This window comes from Scylla paramamosain, chromosome 8, assembly GCF_035594125.1.
Source record: "Scylla paramamosain isolate STU-SP2022 chromosome 8, ASM3559412v1, whole genome shotgun sequence".
In the NCBI taxonomy this organism is placed as follows: domain Eukaryota; kingdom Metazoa; phylum Arthropoda; class Malacostraca; order Decapoda; family Portunidae; genus Scylla; species Scylla paramamosain.
The window spans coordinates 29918934-29941176 of NC_087158.1; the positions used below are offsets into that span (position 1 = coordinate 29918934).

Here is a 22243-nt window from a genome sequence, read left to right on the forward strand (position 1 = left end):
GGGAGGGGCGTGAGGGGGGGGATGGCTGGTGAAAGGAGGCAGACATGAGGTGTGGAGGAGCGCATTACCTGCCTCTTCCTTCAGTCAGTAGCCGCCTCTCACGCCCCTCAGAGGTTCTTTACAAGTCCTCGTTGCTTCTTAAGTCGCTGCTACCTGTATTTGCCCTAGTGCTAAGCAATTGTACTCGTGTTTCGCCCTTGCGTGGTGTTCTGTTCAGCGCTGATTCTGCTGTGGTTTTTAGTGCGTTTGTGTTCACAGCGATGGTTTTTAGCATTGCTGGAGGTGATCACGTGGGTCGTGCCTTGTGTCCAGCATCGTGAGTTTAGGAATTTGTGTGTTTTGTGATGGTTTTCTCTAACTAATTATCCTTTTGTTAATAAATTTAAGGTTGTGTAGGGTTTGTTTGTTTATTTTTTTGACTGACTTCTTAAGTATCCAGTGTTCCTAATTATTTATTTTTTTCGTAAATTATTGCTTGTGACAGACTTTTCTTGTTTTGTTTGTTACGCTGTGCTGTGGATGTCGCTTTGAGGTTGTCACCGGAAAATAGCAACTTTTGTTGCTCTTGTTTGCATTTCCCACATTGCTGCATCAAGATTAGATTTTATCCCCGGGGTCACTAATTCATATCCAAATACAGGTGGAGATCACAGGGAGGGTGGAGTGTTTGTCCTGATTCAATCCACACACGTAAGTTTTGTGATGGGCGCGTGACGTCACTCCAACCGCTGCTCTCGGCCCGCCACGCATCTGTTGTAAAAAAGAAACCATTACTTTCCCTGTCGCATTTTCCTCTCTCTTCGTCTTTTTACCACGGCATTCTCATTATTCTTTGCCATTACTAGTCATAGGTACTCGTCCGTTTTCTTTCTTACACTAATCTTTTTTTTATATTTTTTCACTACGCTTAGTGTTTCTGAAGTCTTATAGAACGCAGTTGCTGTGTTCCCTTCTAGTCATCGTTGCTATTGTTATCATTGTTGTTGTTACTGTTGTGGTTTTCTTTCGTTGTTATTGGTGTGTGGGTTACTTCAGCCACCTCCTAGAGCCACGCAGGTGAGACACACAATGTTTACACTTTCATTTTTACTGTAATGTTTCCTTGTTACATCGATTGTACGCCGCCCCCCCACTCGCTTCTCTCTCCCTACTGCCGTCCCACACCCAGGAGCGTGCCTCGGTGCGCCCCACGACCCACCCGGACGCGTGCATGTTGAGGGGAAGTCTTTATGTTTACTGTTAGTTTAGAAAGTTTGAAATGCACGAAGCTTGTTGTATGACGCTGTGCTTAACGTTCTTCCCTTCTTAATGTGTGTGAAGTATGATCATTGCAGCACATTGCTTGCTTGCTTGCTTGTCCCTTTCTTTTCTTTTTCTTTCTTTTCTTTTTCTCTTTGGACGTATAAGTCTCTCTCTCTCTCTCTCTCTCTCTCTCTCTCTCTCTCTCTCTCTCTCTCTCTCTCTCTCTCTCTCTCTCTCTCTCTCTTGAATGCAAGATTGATATCATGCACAATTTATGACTTTCACCTCTTAAATTGCCTCGGAGGGTAAGAAAAGACTAAGATATTTCACTTTCTTTTCTCTGTATTTTTCAACTTGCACTGAGAAGTCGTAGCCGGAGAGACGTGTGGCGGCGGGAGATAAGCTCAGTAAACTCAGCTTTGGGTTCTCTTATGATAGTGTGTGAGGAGATGCTCGTGTATTCCTGTGGGATCTCTATCGGTAAGTCTGTGGGTGATGTAGGCGATGACACCCTCAGGATGATCAGACCTTATGAGCAGCCGTTCCGCCCCCCTTCGTCCGTTGTGGGTCCGGAATGATAGCTAGTTTGGTTTGAGGTGCTGGGAGCTGTAATCACCGTAACGTTGCGGTGATAAAACGCTGCTATTACTTGCTGTCTTCCCCTTTACCAGCTGTTGTTGACTAGCCTTGACTCGCTGGGCTAACAATCAACTCGCTCTTCTTTCTTGTAGCAGTCTTTAAGGGTGTTTGACTAATGCTTGTGGTTTCCTGTGAGATGCTTTTGATGATTTGTGTTTTCTAAAATGATTGCTATAGGAGGCAGCGGTGTATCACTTTCACTCGTCTACACTGCAACCATACTGACAAATAGCATCTAAATGACTGATAGTTCCCACCTATATAAACCCACATGTCGGCAGGAGAATACTTGTGCACATGAAACTTCTCTTACTTTCCTCCGTAACAGAACTACCATGCCTGCTGCGACGTCCTCGCGGCGCCTGCTGCTGCCACTGTTCTTGCTTGTGGTGGCAGCGGCTTCCTGCTCCGCTTCAGCTGTGTCCGGCATTCAGATCTCCCCGCGCCCAGTACCTAAAATCGAAGGGACCAACAAGACCGGAGCCAAGAAGCGGGAGGCGGCGGGAGGTCTGCCCAGCCCCGTGAACCAGTACCTTCAGTTCGGAGAGGTAAAGATTCTAGAGTTTGCCTTGGAATCACTCCTTGGCCAAACTCTAGTACATGTATAAAAGCAGAATTCTGGAGATCTAAGCTAAACTTTCACACCTATGCAAGTCCTACGTTCTCTCGCCCCTATTTTGTCCCCTTCAACTCAGTCTTTCATTCCATTTACCGACTCTGGAACTCCCTTCCTCTATTTTTGTATTCCTTCGTAGCTATGACTTGAAATCTTTTAAAATTTAGTTTTCAGAAGATTTGTCATTCTTTTGGATAGTCCTTTTGACCGCTTTTTGGGTATGGCAACTTCAGTGAGCCCTTTTTTCTCTCTCTATCTTTTTGTTGCCCTTGGTCAGACCCCTCCTTACATTAAAGTAAATAAATTAATAAATAAATGTCATTGAGTAACACAGCATCACTTTTATATCACCTATAAGCAAACAACTCACCCTCCACTCTCTCTTAACCTCAGGTGTTTGATCAGAACATAGGGGACGACTTCGGGGTGCGGCATGGAGGTCTGGGTTTCAGGGCACAGAACACCATCACTCGACTCAGCACCATCACGCTCACCCACACCAGCTATGACCAGGCCAGTATTAGTATTATTATTATTATTAGTAGTAGTAGTAGTATAAAGAACATTAGTAGCATTCGCATTACAGCAACAAAAACATGAACGTAATCACAGAATATCAGTAACCATTTCCGAATAAGCTTCTAATCTCGAGCCGGAAAAAAAGTTGAGAAAGCGCAGTGATGCAAGAAGCGGCAGTGACAATGAACAGCGGGAGGGGAGAGATGCAACGTGATTTACTTTCTCGTGTGTAGTGATTTGTCTCGTCTTCAGCATGTCACGATGGGTGGGGTGGTTGAGAGAGAAGCATCTGGAAGCAGCAAGTCATGGAGAAGAGCCGAGATAAGAGAAAGGAGGGGGAGGATGTGGAGGGGAAAAATGAAAATTGTAAAATGACACCACCACCCAAACTGCGTGATACGAAAGTGAAAGGAATGTATATTGACTTTCTTTCTATTAGTGCTTTCTTCTATTTTCTCTTCTCTTTTACTTCTCATCGTCGTCATCCTCCCCACCCCCTTCCCCTCCTCGTTCTCCTCCTCTTCTTATTCTTCCTCCTCTTCCTCAGCCCGCAGGGAGATATTTGGACCACTGCTTTCTTCACCCTTCACGTTGTTCCGCTGCTCTTCCTTACACCGAGTCGTGAGCATAAATCTGAATCGAAACCAATCATCGCCGAACACTCAAAATCTACCAAAGCTGCAAGGAATTCACCCTCACCGTTTAGCAGTTACGGACTTCAAATGCTTCTTTTTCTTGATTACTAACTGTACAATTCGTTCACGGAAGTTTTTGTGTAGGAATGCAAATCGTTCTCGTCATTCGTTCTGCTCCATTACCTCTTCCTCTTTTAGGTAAACAAGGAACCAGAAGCTAAAGAACGTGTAAAAAGGTTGGTAGCAGCGTTTCTCGTTCTGCTCAGCGCGCTGCGCAAACTTGAGTCAGTGGAAGGCATCAGAAATAACAAATCGCAGAAACTCCAAAGCTTCCCATTCTTTTTCTGTAGTTTTCTTGCTTACTAATCCAATGAAAGTGAGCAAACTTACTGGCAGTCGGCACTTGATGGAGCAGAACAAACATCCTAACAAATCGCAGAAAGTTTAAAGCCTCCCATTCTCCTGTAGTTTATTTACTAGTCGAATGAAAGTGAGTGTGCCGGGTGCAAACTTAGCTGGCGATCACCGGCGCGGAACAAGCACCCTCCCCTCCGTCTGCCTCCCGCCGCGACAACACCCCCGGGTGGCGACAGGTGGTGAGGCTCGTCCACGCCAAGTCATGCATCATCCCCACCACAACAACCCTTGGATGTGAATTCACTAGGATGTTGTGAAACGTGTGTGGATCGTGGAATAAGAAAAAAAAAAAAAACGCTCATGAAAACCAGAAAAACAAACTAATCATCCTTGTGGTCTTTGAAAATACCTGCAAAGCTGAAGTGTTTCAAAATACAGACCACAAGCCAGGGGACAGTATTCTCAAACGACTATTTTCAAAGATCACAGAGATAATTAGCCGGGTTCTCAAGACTGTTTCTCCTTTTAATGATGTAAAAATCCGGTTAATTTGTCGACAGAACCATAAAAACACCCTCAAAAATCTGAGTAACTTCAATTTTATCTTATGTAGTGGAGATGCGGCGCAGAAGTGCTTCAGAATACGTGCTCAGACTTACAAGTAATGTATCAGTACGATCATGATAACCTCTGGCAGCGCGGGTCAAGGGGAGAGTATCGTGCGGCTAATGACCACGGCCATCGGGTTTGAAATCAGGCGACAGTGGACGATAAGGCTTGGGTTGCGTGTGGCGACGCTATCACGTGATCCAGCATGCACAGAGCAGACTGATGGCATCTGATTGTGTGGGAGGGTAATACCGTGAGCATTTCAGTGAGCATTTCAGTGTTGATGACATGATGATTCGTATTCAGAAACGCTTTGCTCTCTCATATCGACTATTTTTCAAAGGCCACATAGATAATTAGCCGGGTTCTCAAGAGTGTTTCTCCTCTTAATAATAAAGAAATATCATTAATCTGTCACTAAAACCATGAAAACACTCTTAAAAACCTGTACAACTTCAGCTAGATCCTTTTGAAAGTAGTGGAGGTGCGACGCAGAAGTGTTTCAGAATATGGTCCGATGAGAGAGAGAGAGAGAGAGAGAGAGAGAGAGAGAGAGAGAATGATGATAATGATGATGATGATGATGACGATGATGATAGTAGTAGTATTATAGTAGCAGTACTAGTAGTAGAAAAAGAAGAAAAGCACAAGAAGGAGCAAAAATTCCTGTTAGTACCACCTTCACTCCCTGGTCCGGTAATGACAGGCGTATCTGCCCCACAGATCGCGGTGACCCAGACCGTGACGGACACCTCGGTGAGCTACGTGACGCACTTCAGCACCCAGTACATCACCTACGTGAGTATCTGCCACGCCCACGCCTCATGTCTAGGGGGAAGGGAGGCGTAGGTGCTGGAGGTCCTTTCATTTTCATCTCCTCCCTCTCTTATTTTGAACAGTGATACTTTCTTTCGGTACCACAGTTTTGCTTGAGCCCTTAGAAGAATAAGGAAAGTTTGAGACAAATGTGGAGACAACTGTCCAGAGGAGTATGCTAATGGCAGGTTGTTGAGTGATGAATAGTGAACTGGCACGAGAGTTTTCATTCCGAAGAGAATGTATGCGGCGAGTCAACGACTTTCATGCGAGTATATGAAAATAGAAGTTTTACACAAGAACCGCATGTTTTGTCTTTTTAGCTTAGTTAGATTAATATCTCTCTGACTAATGAGGTAGGATAAATAGATGAAATAAAGTAATATAAGATAAATTCCTATTGTAACCATGTATTCTAGACATTCTAGCATTGGTAGGTGATTAACAAGTATTAGCAGAGGTGACAACAGTGCACTTGACTTTCACTTGTTTAATGCAATGGCATCTTCTTTGTAGTGAGTGAGCATAATATAAATCCGGCGGGCTCTCTCGAGTCAACACTGGTGACTTGAGAGAAGCAGCAAGCCATTCTATGTAGTAGTAAACCTGTGGGGAATGAGAAAGTCCTGAAACCAACTCAGTCATGTAGGGAGTTTCACCTTGTGTGTGTGTGTGTGTGTGTGTGGAAACAGGTAGGTATTTTTCATGTAGGGACTGCCACATGTAGGTTTCATGGTTTATTGTAGCTTCCCCTATTTTCTTATGATCTTATGCTCTGATGTTCTTATGAGTTAGTAAGTGAGTGTCTGCTTCATTCAGCTCACCGTCACCATAACCCCACCCATCATCATCTATCTCTTTCTCTCCCTCGTCGCAGACCACGCCGCTGGCTGTCTACAACACCGAGTACGAAACTGAATACCGAACCGAGTACCTCACCGAGACCGAGTTCCAGGACGTGCCCGTGTACACCACCGTCACCGACACCCGCTACGAGACCGAGTACCAGACCGACACGTCCCTAGTGGAGGTGCCAGTGTACAGCACCATCGTCACCACCGTCTACCACACCCGCTACCGAACCGAGTACTTCACTGACACCGAGACCCAGCAGGTGCCCGTCTACACCACCTTCTACACCACCTTTACCGAGACCTCCCACCTCCCTACCTACCTGACGGAGACGCACTTCGACACGGCATATGTCACATCGACTACCTTCGTCACCACTACCGCTGTTGACTTCACCACCGTCACCACTCACCTAATCACCACCGCCTTTGAGGATGTGTTCGTGACCAAGACGCACGAGGTTCCTCACTACATCACCAACACGGAGTACAACCAGGTCATCATTACGCAGACGGAGACGCGGCCAGAGTACATCACCACCACGAGTCTGAGAGAGGTGGTGGTGACGCAGACGACCACGGTGCCTCTTTACCTCACCACGACCGTCGTCTCTGAAATTCACCTCACCAGCACTCACCCGATTAACAACTACATCACCACTACTATCCCGGCGTATGTGGTGAGCACCGTGGACCGCTACATCACCACTACCGTGCCTTACTACGTCACCAGGACCACTACAGCCCAGGTATTGGTAAACAGACCGCACGTTGCCACGCTGCCCCGTGACTATTATTACGTGTAGCTCCGACATGACCTTCCCTCCCTGTTGTTGTTATTCTATAGTGATATTGTAATGGTTCTACCCTCCTCCTCCCCCTCCTCCTCCTCTGTTGTTGCAGCGAATTAAAATTACTCAATCAATTAGTCCCTGCTTTTGTGTTACTTGCTTACTTGCCCTAATATTGTAAAGGTCTTGTACCCTCATATTCCAACCCAGTCCCTGATACCTTCCCTTGCCGTTACCGTTACTCCCTGGTCCTGAACTTGGCCCTAACCTCCCCTTGCCCTCCCCTTTCCTATTGTGTTACTTGTTCACCATTATATTAATGTTAGAGTGCACGCACGCCCCTCAGACAAGACTATATCCCTCAGTATTGAGTGGAGATGACTTGCCAGTACAGTGACTCACCCCATCCCTTAGACATTATACTCGTACAGTATTATATCCCGACAGTATTATTCTTGACGTCTTCTTCTTTTATCGACTCAGTGGCTTCCTAGATGAACGACTGAATAATATTTTGTGTGTTTCTTTTATGTCCGCACTCGCACATTGCTTCCAACACTCAGCATACACATCCTTGGTGTTCTGCCTTGCCACCTTGCCACCATAAACCTCACGACCTAGTCTCCAGCACCTAAGGCTCACTAGCATACCAGCATGGGCGTGTTGTACTCGTTACAGTCCTGAGTAGGTTGTCCCAGCATCCAGCACGTGCATCATCGCGCCCACTGCTCCTCCTGTCGCTCTCATCCCGTCACCGCACAAACCGCAGCTTCAGAAACCCTCCATAAAAGAGCAATCATGACAGTCTAGAATTTAAAAAGAAAGAATACTGACCACAAGAAACTAAGCTAAACATTTATTTCCCGGTGTGGTGCGTCTCGTTCGAACTCCAGCAACCGCAACCACCGCTGTACCAACCTCAGCGACTGCACCAACCGCAACAACCTCTCTACCCACGAGTACCATCTCCGCTCTACAGACACGAGCGACTACGAAGGCCGCGCCAGACAGCCCATGAGACAGAAGAGCGCTGGCTGTGGTAAGGAGGGACGTTCTTCGGGTAGATTGGGCGCCTGTGATATGAATTTTCTAGTTCGTAATGTATGCATAGATAATATGATATGGAGAAAAGAACACTATTTTGTTATACATACTCTGCTGCTCTTCCGCTTTACTCTTTGTCGTGAAAACTTGTGTTGTTTCATCAAGGAGGCAAGCAACACCATTGTAAACTGTACATAATTCACCTCAATAAATGTTTCTTTACCACATAGATCCTTGTCTCCTACCACTGCTGGAGAACCAATATAGCGTCAGTGCCAAGCGAGGATGTTAGGGCTGTGGTGTGTGAGGCTTCCCAAGTGTGGCTCCCGGGTGTCTCGTGTCGTAATTGTTATTACTGCTGCAGAGCGAGATACATTGGAGCAATCAAGAGAAGTTAAGACTATACAAACCTTCTGAAAGTGGTTCGCTACGCTGGCTGAGTTCTGATGGATGACTCGCACCCTGCGGGGATTATAAGACTGTGTGTTGTGGTTTATATAGTTATACGGGCGGCGGTGACGACGTGCACCACGTAACACTTCTTACTTTCTTTTCTGACTGGCGAAGTTTTAATGAACGTTTACGAGTGGTTGGCTATGATGAAGTGACCGACGGAGCGGCGGCAGGTGGCAGGTGGAGGTGCAGGTGCGTTGCTCCAGTACGCGAGGCGGCGAGACTTCGGATGCTCATCAGCAGAATCGGGCTCACTACGTCAGCCTGTTCACAGCAGAACCATAAAGCGTCATAAGTTAATTCCACATGTTGTTCAGTATTTATTGAAAGTACTGTATGTAAATCGTATACAAATATGAAATGAGATTCCTATTCCGAAGAAGTGATTACTTGGGTGGTGAGATGTGACCTGCAGCTCAGTCCCCAGCACCCTTCCCCCTCCTTGACTACCCAGAGGTGTTCGCCTCAGCGCCGCGGGGAGGGAGATGCGGTACTCCCTTGTCCCGTGTCTGGCGGAGGGGAGGAGAGACTGGAGGTAGGTACAAGTCGGATCCTGGAGTCGACCTCTAGTTTGGCCGCCATTGTCTCGTACCTCTCCTCGGCCTCGTGTCTCCATGCAGCCAGGTGAGCTCGCAGGCGGCGGTGGGCGGCCTCGGCGGCAGCGGTTTCAGCATTGAGGGTGGCACGCTCCTCGGCAGTCACTCGTTTGCGGCGGCTGACCTCCTCCCGGCATGTCAGCACCGCCTCCCGAGCCTGTGGGAGACGAAAATGTCACCAGAGAAGACAAAATGATGGCATCAAAATTCCAGTCTTCACATTGGGGAATGGAGCCATATCAAGAAGTAATTTTGTAGAGGAGATATTTACTGAATTACAACTGGGAGATTCCATTAGTGTGGAGTAAGAATGAATTACGAAGGAATGTGATTACCACCCACCTCGTCAAGTTTGTCCTGGAGAAGGTTTGCTCTGAGGGCGAGGCGATCCCTCAGGTCCTGGAGGCAGCGCTCCTGCACGGCCTCCTCCAGCCCTTCTCCGCCCTGCACGGACACCACAACCAGCATCGTTAAGTTAAGTTCGGCTCGCTATCACGCCAGCAATAACGTTTTCCTTAATAACACATGCTGTACGGTTTACAGACTTTTGGTACTGAGACCACGAGCCAGATGGACGTGGCACCACTCACCTGAAGCAGCGGCAGGTACGGAGCAATGGTGTCGACGCGGCCTTCTCGCTCTTCTCTCTTCTTCCTTTCAGTTTCTTCCCGGTGCGCCTCCTCCCACGCTCTCTGCAACACCCACCGTAACACCTCAGTAAATACCCTCACATGCCTCCCCTGCAATACTCTCGGCTGGCCATACCCCTCCACGCCCTTACCGCCCTCGCCACATTACCTCCTTCAGGATCTGCTGCACGGTGGCGTTGGACGTGGTGTCAAAGATTCCAGGCAGGAGAGTTGCTTGCTCTTCCTCCGCCAAACGTGCCTTCTTTATCGCCTCCGTCTCTTCCACCGCCTGCCGCACCTCCACCAGCGCCCGAGCCTCAGCCTCCATCTGCACCTCCAACTCCTCCCACAGCTGCGGCAACTTTGGCTCCTCTGCCCCGGGATCAGGCTGTGGAGGGAGGGAGGCTCATGTACTACCATCACTGTTGGGTTAGACTTTCTGCAGCTTCATTGTGGCGCCACATTTTCCCAGAGCAGTAAATGGAGGCAGTGAAAGGGACACTTGAATGTTCCAGCGACTCACGTGAGTAATGGTGAGCTGGAGAGGAACTTAATGATGACAGATACGTGATGGAGATGATGCAGCTGCTAGTAAAAGGCTTGAAGGAAAGCTTGCTGTAGTGATAAGAATGACGAGACTTACCTGGAAGCTGTGCGTGTGCTCCGTGGTGAGGGAGGTGGCCAATCCGTCCTGGGGCTTCAAGAAGGTTCGGGACGGCTGCAGGAGGCGGTGGCGGCCGTAGTGGTACAACAGATGGACGCGTCCCTCCGCCACCATCATTACCCGCCGCTGTACTGCCTGCCCCTTACTGCTGCTACTGCTACTGTTGCTTCTGCCACAACCATCACCACTACTATCATCACCGCCCTCACCGAAGCCGCTATCGTCACTGCATTCGTTGTCTGGACTTTCGAATTCTTCCTCTATTTTCTGTAAATGATAGCTTGTTACTTTGCATCATCCTAACACACTGCTGCTGACACGAACTTTTCTGGTATTGTATCACTTCTTCCCAACTCAAATCCCTAGTCGGGGTAGCTGTTTTTGAAGTGATAATAAAAACAGACATTCCCTTGCAGTATGAAGCCACCACACCACTCATGCCTCACGCCGCGCCTGAAGACAAGGGAAAACACCACGAAACTCAAGCCAAGATAAGGAGCAGCGTCCCCCCCCCCCTTCCACACGCCTCACCTGGACTGTCCTGGAGGAGGCGCTAACGAAGGTGACGGTGCGCCTCAGGAGAAGATCGGCGCGGGCATCATATTCCTCCCGCCACTCCCCGCTGCGCACCTCTCGTCTCCTGAAGCGATAATATAATGATGCTCTGTCGATGTGATTGTCCTCTTCTTGATCCTTCTCGTCAATCTTTCATGGGGTGTTTTATTGCTTGTTTTACTCTCTCCTGATATTCTTTTAATGGTCTCATCTGTCATTTACTTTCTAAACTGCTTAAACAGTCCAATAGGTTGTCGGACAAAGCGAGAGAGCGAGAAAGAGATTGATTCTGTAATATTTTCCTCCTTGCTTGCCGCATTACCTGAGGGCGTCCACGCGAAACTCCGAGTGGAACAGGAACACCTCGAGGGGTTGCGTCTGTCCTCGCACCTCCAGCTCACTCGCCTGCCACGGGTTGTCCACTCCGTCTGGTCCAACGCGGGTGGCCAAGGAGGTCGGTTCCCTCCAATACTGGTGTTCTGCGTGGAGGTTCAGCGTTATAATGTTGACACGGAAGTAGCGCAGAGTGAAGAGTCAAAGAAATAGATAGATAAGAACACAAGAACATAAGAAAATAAGGGAAGTTTCAAATAGCCATCAGACCTACACGTGGCAGTCCCTTTATGAAACACACCTACGTATTACCTATTTCCACCTACCATCCTCTTCCATGAATTTGACTTATCTTCTTTTAAAGCCCCTTAATGACTCAGCACTAACAACCTGATCACTGAGTCTTATGATATGATGATATGATAACAGTTAACAGTGCATGAAACAATAGGGACGAAATTTGTTGGAAATGTTGATATAATTAGAGATGGTGACAAGCTTGATATCTGGGAGAGGTCCTAGCATACCTTTCAGTGTGTCCTTCCTGCTCCTGGAGAAGGTATCCGTGACTGCACCCGTGTGGAGGTCCGTGACGCGCCCAACCAGTCTGTCCTCCCGCTGCTGAAACTCCTCCCGCACCTCCTTCACTGATCCTGAGAAAGATAATGATAATAAGCAATGCATCAAGATCTTACACACTCGTGACAAAATTAATATCCTCTTATCTCTCTCGCTTGAGATAAACGCTTCTAATTTTGGCATAAACACACTACTATCACGGCCGTCTGTCTGGTGAGCGAGGGGTTTTTCTACATCACGTCTCACCTTCCGGGGTGCGAAGAGTAAGGGCGAGAGTCGTGCCGCGTGGGTGCGTGAGCGGGGCGTAGCGTCTCACCACAGCCTCCTGGTACACCTCCTCCCGCCAACCCCCTGGGAACCTTTGCAAAAGAGCTGTGAGGAAGTACAAAGTGTGTCATGTCACAGCAAGAGGGAGGTCATATGGCGCCGTCTAAGCAAAGACCTTTTTTGCCTAGAGAAGCTGCCGTGAGTCATAATTGAACTCTCAGCCTTTATGTCATGAACCGAGCTACTTGAGAACTACCAGGAGCATGCTATACAACATATAACTTGCCTTCTTCGGTAATAACAACAGGCTTGTAGCAAGCGCGTGGCAGCAGCGGCTCCTCCTTGTTCCTGGGTCGACTTGCTTTCGCCTGGGATGCACTAGGTTTCCGAGACTGACTGGGCAATTCCTGGGAAGCACCGAGAGATTCTTGAGCCTCGTATGACTGACTAGGCGGCTCCTGGGATTTGCTTGGAGTGTCCTGTGACTTGTTAGAAGAATCTTGATTTTCCTGAGACTGTCCAGGAGGATCTTGAGGCTTGTTTGGGGAGTCTTGTGGCTCCTGAGTGGTTTGCTGCGTGTCCTCGTGCTCCTTGTTATGGGAGGAAGGCTCAGAGGGCTTGTGTTTGGGTTCCTTAGGCTGGGAGCGTTCATGGGGATTCCCGGATTCGTCATCGATAAGCGGCAGCCACAGCGAGCGATCATCCAAGTTGAACTGTCGGTGTGAAGTGTTAACGTACAGAAGTGTTGTTCGTACTGAGACTACTGATCCTTCCTTGGTATCCAGTGAGGATTATAAAACGGTAAACGTTGCGATAAATTAAATGTAAAACTGGTTACGAGGACAAGTTGGCTCCTACATTTGTATTTTTCATGAACGGAATCAGATATAACCAACGTAGTAGTAATGTCATAACAGAAATGAAAGTAAAAAAATACACACACACACACACACACACACACACACACGTGGGACACAAAAAACAAGCATTTTCAAACGACTTGACGTGATGATTCAGAAAATAAAGCTTATGATGAAAGTTTACCGAGAGAAAAAAGAGGGTGTCGTGAGTCGACCACATCTCACCGTGTCGGGGCTGAGGGGTGTCCGGGGCTGCGTGGAGGCCCAGTAATTGCTGTGGTTGAAGAGAGCGTGCAAGTGGAGGTAGGGCAGCGGCTCCTCAGTGGGCAGAGGAGTTATCTTCCCCGTGCTGGGCTCCACAAGGGTCGGGCAGGTCATCTGACGCTTAGGGGGAAGCACTACCACCCAGAAATGTAGATCACCGCCACCCTCGCTTTCCTGTGTTACGGTGATTGCTGCAGTCCACTGTTCTCGTAATTCTGTCGTATTATTGTGTTATTATCGTATTCACACACACACACACACACACACACACACACACACATACACACACACACTTTCATTGTTCCAACCTGCTGCTGTTCTTGATGGCTTTCAGCAAGACTCGGCTCACTGTCTCGCTTCTGTTGTTGTTGCTGCTGCTGCTGCTTCTCGGCGTTGAGTTGGCGGCAGATGCGCTCCTCCATTATGAGGATGTACCGGCTCCTCAGGTCCGGTGGCTGTTTCACCGTGTACTTCGATGGGGGTGCCTTGCCTCCTTTCTCCCCTACCTGATACACATGCAAGGATGAGTCTCAGAAAACTTTCCCCTCAAGAGCCGACTCATTCACTTTGTGGTTTGATATTTATGGAATCAAAAGGAAAAGACGTAAAAGAAGACGGGGAAGAAAAAAAAGAAAACTATCAATCTGTATTAGATTAACGCATCGAGCAAGCTTAATGTTCACAGGTCTTCATTACCCAGCAAGCAGGTGATGAACGTGTGCTTCTTTCTGCGACGACTGACCTTCTGGGGCGGGGCAAGGTAGGGACAAGGTAGTGTGGACGTGTCGCCGGCCACTAGGGAAGGGCGCGCTATGCCCTGAGCCACGAAGGCGCGGTAGCCAGCTCCCAGCAACACAGAAACCACCACTAGGGCACACTCGGCCGCCTCTCCTCGCTGCGTCATCGCCACGACAGCTGCCGATCGTACCTTCCGCGGCTGTCATGCGAACCACGTACAGTTAATGCGTCATAGTTGCAGAACGTGTTACTTTGTGAGATTATGGTGACAAGGCACGGAAATCAATATGATGGTTGAGGCTCCATTACTACTGTTATTAAAGCGTCCCCCATACTTTATTTTTTTCAGCCATTTACCTACACAGCTATATATTACCATAAATAGAAAAAAACGACTGGACTTACTAACCTTCATATGAATAAATCTGCATAAATACTTAAAGAAAAAGGAGTTGTCAAGGCAGGGATTCTCTAGGGCAAGTTTGATTGTGACAGCATGAAAGGTGATAAGTACATTTCTTGCCGGACTCTCTCTGCCATGACACAGATATTTTCTGCTTCCGCATGTGGTAACATAAAAAGGAAGGTAACCGATGCTCACCAGAGGGGATGACGGGGCCGGGGGACTATAGGTGAGCAGGTTTGCCAAGGTTGGAGCCGCATCATGTATGTTGAGTAGCTCGGGATGGGGCTGAGGGCTGGGCACAACCAAACTCAAGATTGGTACCTGGAAACAGAGGCACTTGCAGTGATTTTACTATTGGCCCTAACAAATAGTTTTTATTGTCGTTGTTTTGAGTGTGTTAGTAGCTCACCACTTTGTCGTTTTCATTTCGTGGAGTGAGCAGCAGTAGGGGGCCGCTTGGGTACAGAGAATTGTATCTCCGTCTGAAACTATCCACTTGCTTCAATAGTCTTTCTTCAGCTTCCTCGTATACCTTATTATCCTTAGCTGTCTCCTGGAACATGTTTCTGCACTCTGCGTGGTCATGCCGCCGCGGCGTTGCCATGACAACAAGGACGCCACGCGGCACGCACCACTGCTGCTGGTCCCAAACATGCGTCATTTAATTTAGAAAGACATTTGATAGTTTTCGCTTATCTATTCTGTTCGATTTTATTTTTGTGTAGCTTTATCAGATTCATTATACAAGTATGCGTAATTTAATGTAGTAAAATCTTCAGGTGACTTAGGGTGCCGAGGCCGACTTAAGAGCGAAGCGAAATATGCCGAAGTGAATGTCAACAAGGCATCAGGACTCAGGAGGGGGCGGGCGGCTCGGCTTGCTCGTTGCTTGCCAGGGAGGTGGCGGTGGTGTCACTACTGTTAGGTTTGTCATCACAGGGAGAGTGCAGTTAGTTAAGCAGAAAATATGGCGTAGCATCGTCCCGCTAGGTGAAAGATGGTCATGGAGCCAGTGCAGGAGGGAGCGGTGGAGTCCTGTCGGCTATGTGGTGCCCAGGAGGGGAAGTTACTGCACCTGGATGACACCTTCTCCATCCTAGGCACCTCCTCCACCATCCTTCATCTCCTCCACAGCATTTCAGTCTTCCTTAAAGTACAGGTGAGCCGCTGCGTGAATCACCATGTAAGTTAGTCTTCATACTGCATGATGAGTGAGACTGGGCTGGCGGATCTCCAGGTGAGGGAGGCTGGGCTGGCGGATCCCCAGATTAGGGAGTTTGGAGTGATGGATCACCAGGTGACGGATGCTGGGGTGGTGGATCTTCAGATGAGGAAGACTGGGGTGATAGATTTTAAGGACTGAGGCTCTCAAATTAGATGAGTTTTATACAGAATGTATATGCAGATATTGACAGGTGAAAGGACAGGTTATTCTAAGTCAAAAATTTTTGATGCACATATGCTTTTTAAGGTGTTGTTTAGCTCTGGTGTGAAATTCAGATTTAAGACAGATACAGTGGCAGAGAAACACCATGTCCACACACTCAACATTACTTAAAGTTATGCAGTACAATCGAAATGTATTCATTGTCACTGTCTCAGCAGGAGCTGCGTGTGACTCACTAGCAATCAGGTGATTTGCTGCTAGCCTTGTTACTTCCCACTTCCTGCTTGGGCAGGCAGTGCATTGTGCCATGCAGCCTGTTATTTTATTTGTTGTTTATTACATCCATATTATCATTGTGTAGTGTTTATCGGTAAATCATCTGTCCACTGGTATCCCTCATCTCATCATGGAATACTGTAAAGCTCCAAAACTTGTAGAAATCATGACTGAATAATTCACAATTTCACCTACAAACATCCAAGTCTTCTGTCATGGTTATCCATCCAGGCCATACTTGAATTTCATACCATGGCTAAACAACACCTCATAATGCATATGTGCATAAAACATTTTCAACTAAGATTAACCTGTACTTTCACCTATACCAATATCCACAGAAACTTGTGTCACACCCTGTATGGAGCTCTCCCAATCTTCCTTATTCATTTAGGTTGGCTGTCCCTGGCCTGAAAGAACTGACTAATCAACACAGATATAGGGAGAGAGTTGAAGAAGGTCTTTGTACTGCCATAGAATCATAGGGACTGATGATAATGTATGACAAGTTTATGAACATTTATTATCACTGTATATGTAAGGAAAGTAATTTCTTTTATTCTTTTTCAGAGTGAGTGTGAACCTCTGATGCCCCACCACCTATGCTGGCACTGCTTCAATACAGCTGTTGACATCAATGCTTTCATTGATTCTGGCATCAATTTTCAGAGGACCACCATCAATCATATCCTTCCATCTCATAACACAAGGACAGCAGAAGCTCCCTGTCACTCTCTCCTTCCAGTACCAGCTCCCAGTGAGAATGCCCCTGAGGTCATACTTCAGGGAGAGCTGGTGCAGGAGGGAGAGGAGGAGAGAGAGGTAGTGTTGGGGGTGAGTGATGACCAGATGGGTGGTGCCTCTGTAATGACTGTAACCAAAGAGGAAACAAGATTAGAAGGATGTTACCAAAATATACAGAATAACCTGGATAAGAAATCTGAAGGTAAGACAGACTGGGAAGGTGATGGCAGCTTCCAGTATCCATCACAAATTAACCAAAGATCAGTTAATGTAGAAGCAGCTAATGTAGGAGAATTTTTTGAGAATAAACAAGAAGAACCCCTAGAAAATACAAATTGTGGTCATGAAGAGAAAGTAGACCAGCATCAAGGGAGCAAACAGTTATTAGAGGAGGATATGAAGAAATCAGGAGAAGATAATGCAAGGGAGAAGTGTTCATACTGTAACAAGACCTTCCAGAGACAAAGTCAACTGAAGAGTCATCTGGCCAGCCACAGCGAGGCACGGCCACACCAGTGCCAAGTGTGTGGTGTGGCCTTCAAGCATCGCAGAAACTTGGTGGAGCACTCCCACACCCACAGCCAACAGCCGTCCTTCATCTGTGCTGTATGTGGCCTCACCTTCAAGCAAAAGAGCAAGTGAGTAATTCATCCTCAACTTTTTTGAGAACAGCAATTAAGCATGCCTTTTGTTTTTATTTTTTTTTGTAGCCCTTGACCAGCCCCTTTGGCATGTAATAAATATAATAATTATGTATAATTTGTGAATATTCATACACTTGTCAGTAAGAAGATTTCAGCAATAGGATATGGCAGTCCCATCACCCACCTTGAGATGCACTTACACAGGGGAGCAGCTTCACTTGATGCTGTCAGACTTAGGGAAGTGGACCTCGATAGCCTTAGTTGACAGTCTCCCTAGAGGAAGGTCATGCCAAAAACAAGCTTACTCCCTATCAGAGAAGGGCATTTGAGAAAGGAAGTCTTTTGCTTCAAACACATGAGTTATTACATGTAGTAAGACAGGTATCTTTATATATTAACAAAAAACTTAGAGATTGAAGTGAGGCATATATAATGTGGTATGTCTTTCCCAGTTTGCTGAAGCATGAGAGGACTCACAGGAGGGAGAGTGTGCCCAGCTACAGGTGTGAGGTGTGTGGTAACCAGTACTCACAATCCTCACATCTCAAAACACACATCAGGAATGCACATGGCAGTAAGAGTTTTTATTTATTTATTTATTTATTTTCATTTTTTTTTTTTTACCATGTTTTTATTGTTGAAAATCATCATGGTATTTTTGCTCATATCATTAAACTTCTTACTTAAAGCATCTACAAAGTAATTACACTTTTTAATTAATCAATTTATTTATTTACTTTATTTTATTATATATTTATTTATTTATATATTTATTTTATTTTTTATTTATTTATTTATTTATTTATTTATTTTATTTTATTTTATTTATTCTTTTTTTTTTTTTTTTCCTATCTGCTTGATGCAGATAACTGAGGATTTATCATGATAAGTGATGAGCTCTGACTTCTGTCTCCCTTCCTCCAGACAATCCAGGCTTCCGTTGTGAGCAGTGCAGTGTGGTGTTGGTGCGCCGCTCATCCCTGCGCCGCCACATGGCCACCGTACATGCCTCCTCCACCAGATTCACATGTCCACACTGCAACAAGGGCTTCACTAATCAGCAAAATTACCAAGGTTTGAAAGATTGCATTAGATTTTATCTTCCTGCTAAAAAAGGCTGCTGCTTCTTTCACTCTTAAAGGAGAGTTTCATTTACTAATGAAGTCAATTCCTGTTTATGTCATAAAGATCATGAGAGGATGGCAATTGATGATAACAGTTTTTCTTTTCCATTTTTCTCCCTCTCTTAGTACACTTAATACAAATTTGCTAAAGACTCAATCTAAGCATGTCAAAAAACTGAGACAATTGTTAGTTTACTTTCTAGATTAAGATAAGTATTCAGTATCACCCACTTGTGATGTGTCTGACAGGCCACATTCGGAGCCACACTGGGGAGCGGCCGTACCGGTGCTTAGTGTGCTCCAAGGCCTTCACCACTCCCAAGGCCCTCAGCAGGCACCGCTTGGTTCACCAGGGCACCAAGACTCACAAGGTAGACTGTCCTCCCTTCCTTCATACATATTTCTAAATCTATGTATCTATGTACCAGGTTAGCAGTCCCACACCATACACTCACACACACACACATCATTCTCATTTTTAGCCCTGTCAACCCTTGGTGGAAAGGGAGAGTCTTGTGGACCACTGTACTACATTATCTGTAAATATTTGAAAGTATCATAGTGCATTTCTATATTTTTCAGTTCATCTCAAAAGGAAGACCAAGAACTAAACCAGACACCATGACCCTGGGTGCTGGAAGCAGCTTTAAATATAGCAGTTGTAATCATGTCAATCAGAATTTATGTTGCACTCAGTTGAATGATTATTGTAAGAAAGTGTTGCTTAGTGCCTCCAACCTTAATGATAATATTGTTTTTTTTTTCATTTTATTCATTTCTGTATTACTTTAAATATATCTCATACAATCATTTCAGTGGTATGAAATATGTATAGATAGACACAGATGGTTTTAGGCACTAGCAATACAAGCAAATTTTTGGGATCCCTTCTGTTTCTAGGGATCCACAAATAAATATATGGCTCCAAAATAAAATCCTGACAGACATTTAGCTCACTGGTCTCTTCTCTAGTGAGAAGTGCAAATTGTGTGGTGATGTCACAAGTGTATAATCTGTTCCAGTGTACCCAGTGTGGCAAAGCCTTCCTGGAGCTGTGTGACCTGAAGCGACACACCAAGCGACACCTGCAGAAGAGTGCCAAGAGGGCCAAGGCAGCAGCCACAAATGGATGCCAGCCAGCAGCCACTGGTGACCCTGCTGATCCTAATGTGGGCTCCATTAATCTCATGGTGCTGACAGACTCTCTCATCTTTACTGAATCTCAGCAGCTTCTTGACAACCAAGAGCCAAGGCCTGATCAGGTGTGTGTGTGTGTGTGTGTTTTTGTATGTGTGATTTTAATGCAGTTTTGTTTTGTCTTATTTTGAAGTTGCACCATCTTGTAGAGACACAGTGGAAACTATGATAGAAAGTTCAGCTCATTCTTTCTATCCTTCTTATCATCATTCACATGAGAGTTGGGTTCCATGTTCAGTTTGAATGGGTCAGCCTCATCACTAAGCTGCACATAGGCATTGTTCATAGCAAAGCTGTGTTTCATCTGTGAGTTTTCCATATCATCTTTTAGGCATCTTTTAGGTATCATCTTTTTGTCATTGGATATCACAGGCTGGCTTTTGGAAATGGAAGAACAGATTATGTAGAAGAATCTTATCATTTATTACCAATGAGAGTTCTGTCTAATTATTAAACATCAACTTTATTAACATTTTTCCTTAGTAGTATGGACTTGACTTTCAATCAGAGTCTCATTACTTCAGTGTTCTTCAGTAAAAATGTCATATGTTCTATCTTGGTCTTTCTTGAATGTGTGCACTTATCAAGTTACCAGTTTTAACATTGAGTGTAATTTCAGGTAATCTTGCCCAATGGAAAACTGGATGGTCCCAAAGATGTCACCAGGGATGCTGTGTTACAGAGTGAACCACCACCTCTAGAGCTGCAGAAAAAGCCCAATGTTGAAGTAATCTCTTCAGGCCCTATGCTGCCAGCTGCATCAGACATGGAGGCTGTGCTGCAGCCTCCAGTAATGGGGGACATGGCTGCTCCACTCCACTCTGGCCAAGTTTTACAGCCCACCACCATTGAGGTTGGGGATGGTGCCAGCACACCCCAAGTGGACCTTGTGCCCCGTGAGTGTCCTGGAGGCTCTGTTGCTCCTGATGCACCAACAATGGTAGTGCTGGCCTCAGCAAGCACTCCTACTGAGTACCTGCCTGATCCAGAGCCTCGAGCAGGCGCCAGAGCCAGCAGCCCAGTTGGGGATGTAGGTGAGCGGGTCCTGAGCCACGCCACATGGTGACCTGTGGCGTGGGGTTAAGGCAGTATTTAAGCAATGGGGAAAATTGGTTTTAAACCCTTATATAAGGGGACATGAAAATGCAGTATTTTTGTGGCACATATTCCACACACACACACACACACACACACACACACACACACACACACACACACACACACACACACACACACACACACACACACACACACACACACACACACACACACACACACACACACACTTATGGTAGCTGTGCAATCTAGTCAACCAGAAGTTCTCACCATATGTAACAATTCATGCTTTTTCATTCCTATCCATGCATTAATTTATGTACCAGGATGGCATCCCTTTGTAAAGCTAAAGCAACATATCTACATGCATATAGCCACATACACAATCACATAATCATTCCCTCACATCTTAGCCTTTGGGAGAGAGAGGATTGATCCTCACTGTGAGTCAGCTGAGCAGTATATCCCCCAGTCTCTACCATTGCCAGACAGCAGAGCAGCTTAATTATGCTGCACCCTAACAGACTCATCTTCCCTGTATCTGACCTGAACAGCTGATCAAACCCAATACTGAAGAATTTACTGTGAGGGCTGCTGAGGCTGCATTCCATTCATGCATCCACAGCTGCTCTCTCTCTCTCTCTCTCTCTCTCTCTCTCTCTCTCTCTCTCTCTCTCTCTCTCTCTCTCTCTCTCTCTCTCTCTCTCTCTCTCTCTCTCTCTCTCTCTCTCTCTCTCTCTCTCTCTCTCTCTCTCTCTCTCTCTCTCTCTCTCTCTCTCTCTCTCTCTCTCTCTCTCTCTCTCTCTCTCTCTCTCTCTCTCTCTCTCTCTCTCTCTCTCTCTCTCTCTCTCTCTCTTCCACATGTTCAGATCATTACTCCACTTTGCTCTGCGTGATCTGCTGATTGCCTTTAAACATCAATGCTTCTTCATATTTCATCACTCAGTCAACTAATGTCCTAAATCTTTTCCTTAGATGACTCATCCACTACATCACTCCATTACATTCAATCTCCTTTTCTTTCCTACTCTCATATTCCATATTGGGGCCACCACCTTCTCATGCAGTATTTCTGTATTCAGGTAAGGCTGTATGGGAGAATACTGGCACTGACACTGTTGATGCATACACAGACATTCCAGTTTTATTTTGTTACTCTGCTGGAGGAAATAAGCAGCTCAGTGTAACAGTGTGAATAACTTCTAAACACATATGTATGTACAAAATAATCTAGTCGGTAAATGATCTAGTCAATAAATAAATGATCTAGTCAAGTGAGGTATTAACATCTGTAATTACAAAGAACAAAATTATATACTGAATATTTATGCAATGTGTTATTAATTTTACAT

General features: G+C 46.0%; 3 protein-coding genes across 5 annotated transcripts; 2 read left to right on the plus strand and 1 right to left on the minus strand.

Moving 5' to 3' along the window:
- The first annotated feature begins 87 nt into the window (after positions 1 to 87).
- LOC135103137 (mucin-3B-like) lies at positions 88 to 11135 on the plus strand. Of its 3 annotated transcripts, none has more exons than XM_064009198.1 (7): positions 88 to 1056; positions 2210 to 2429; positions 2891 to 3010; positions 5341 to 5415; positions 6311 to 7033; positions 7969 to 8114; positions 10878 to 11135. In XM_064009198.1, exons 2-7 carry the CDS (start codon positions 2217 to 2219, stop codon positions 10954 to 10956), a joined length of 1356 nt encoding a protein of 451 aa, XP_063865268.1. In that variant the 5' UTR covers positions 88 to 1056; positions 2210 to 2216; the 3' UTR covers positions 10957 to 11135. The 3 variants fall into 3 exon arrangements, with proteins under 3 accessions (XP_063865268.1, XP_063865269.1, XP_063865270.1); XM_064009199.1 differs by lacking the exon at positions 10878 to 11135 and adding an exon at positions 8350 to 8365; XM_064009200.1 differs by lacking the exon at positions 7969 to 8114.
- On the minus strand, positions 8880 to 15124 carry LOC135103135 (dynein regulatory complex subunit 7-like). Its single transcript, XM_064009196.1, has 15 exons — positions 14873 to 15124; positions 14659 to 14784; positions 14062 to 14256; positions 13628 to 13825; positions 13281 to 13493; positions 12482 to 12908; positions 12175 to 12300; positions 11877 to 12002; positions 11339 to 11495; positions 10993 to 11101; positions 10441 to 10728; positions 9967 to 10185; positions 9759 to 9860; positions 9511 to 9612; positions 8880 to 9325 (listed from the first exon to the last, which is right to left on the minus strand). The coding sequence occupies exons 1-15, from the start codon at positions 15122 to 15124 to the stop codon at positions 9038 to 9040; spliced, it is 2928 nt and encodes a 975-aa protein (XP_063865266.1). The 3' UTR covers positions 8880 to 9037.
- Positions 15125 to 15460: 336 nt separating this feature from the next.
- LOC135103136 (zinc finger protein 79-like) lies at positions 15461 to 21121 on the plus strand. The gene is made up of 7 exons (XM_064009197.1): positions 15461 to 15622; positions 16697 to 17508; positions 17967 to 18088; positions 18439 to 18588; positions 18888 to 19009; positions 19661 to 19900; positions 20455 to 21121. The coding sequence occupies exons 1-7, from the start codon at positions 15461 to 15463 to the stop codon at positions 20899 to 20901; spliced, it is 2055 nt and encodes a 684-aa protein (XP_063865267.1). The 3' UTR covers positions 20902 to 21121.
- The last annotated feature ends 1122 nt before the right edge of the window (positions 21122 to 22243 follow it).

Bases quoted from the DNA above. Each gene is read 5' to 3' on its own strand.
- LOC135103137 (XM_064009198.1), top strand. From the start codon at position 2,217: ATGCCTGCTGCGACGTCCTCGCGGCGCCTGCTGCTGCCACTGTTCTTG. The intron at 2,430-2,890 runs GTAAAGATTCTA...TCTTAACCTCAG, and splicing joins AGTACCTTCAGTTCGGAGAG to GTGTTTGATCAGAACATAGG. The intron at 7,034-7,968 runs GTATTGGTAAAC...TTCGAACTCCAG, and splicing joins CCAGGACCACTACAGCCCAG to CAACCGCAACCACCGCTGTA.
- LOC135103135 (XM_064009196.1), bottom strand. From the start codon at position 15,124: ATGACGCATGTTTGGGACCAGCAGCAGTGGTGCGTGCCGCGTGGCGTC. The intron at 10,729-10,992 runs GTGAGGCGTGTG...TATCATTTACAG, and splicing joins CCTCCTCCAGGACAGTCCAG to AAAATAGAGGAAGAATTCGA. The intron at 10,186-10,440 runs GTAAGTCTCGTC...CTCCCTCCACAG, and splicing joins AGCACACGCACAGCTTCCAG to CCTGATCCCGGGGCAGAGGA.
- LOC135103136 (XM_064009197.1), top strand. From the start codon at position 15,461: ATGGTCATGGAGCCAGTGCAGGAGGGAGCGGTGGAGTCCTGTCGGCTA. The intron at 17,509-17,966 runs GTGAGTAATTCA...TGTCTTTCCCAG, and splicing joins ACCTTCAAGCAAAAGAGCAA to TTTGCTGAAGCATGAGAGGA. The intron at 19,010-19,660 runs GTAGACTGTCCT...AATCTGTTCCAG, and splicing joins AGGGCACCAAGACTCACAAG to TGTACCCAGTGTGGCAAAGC.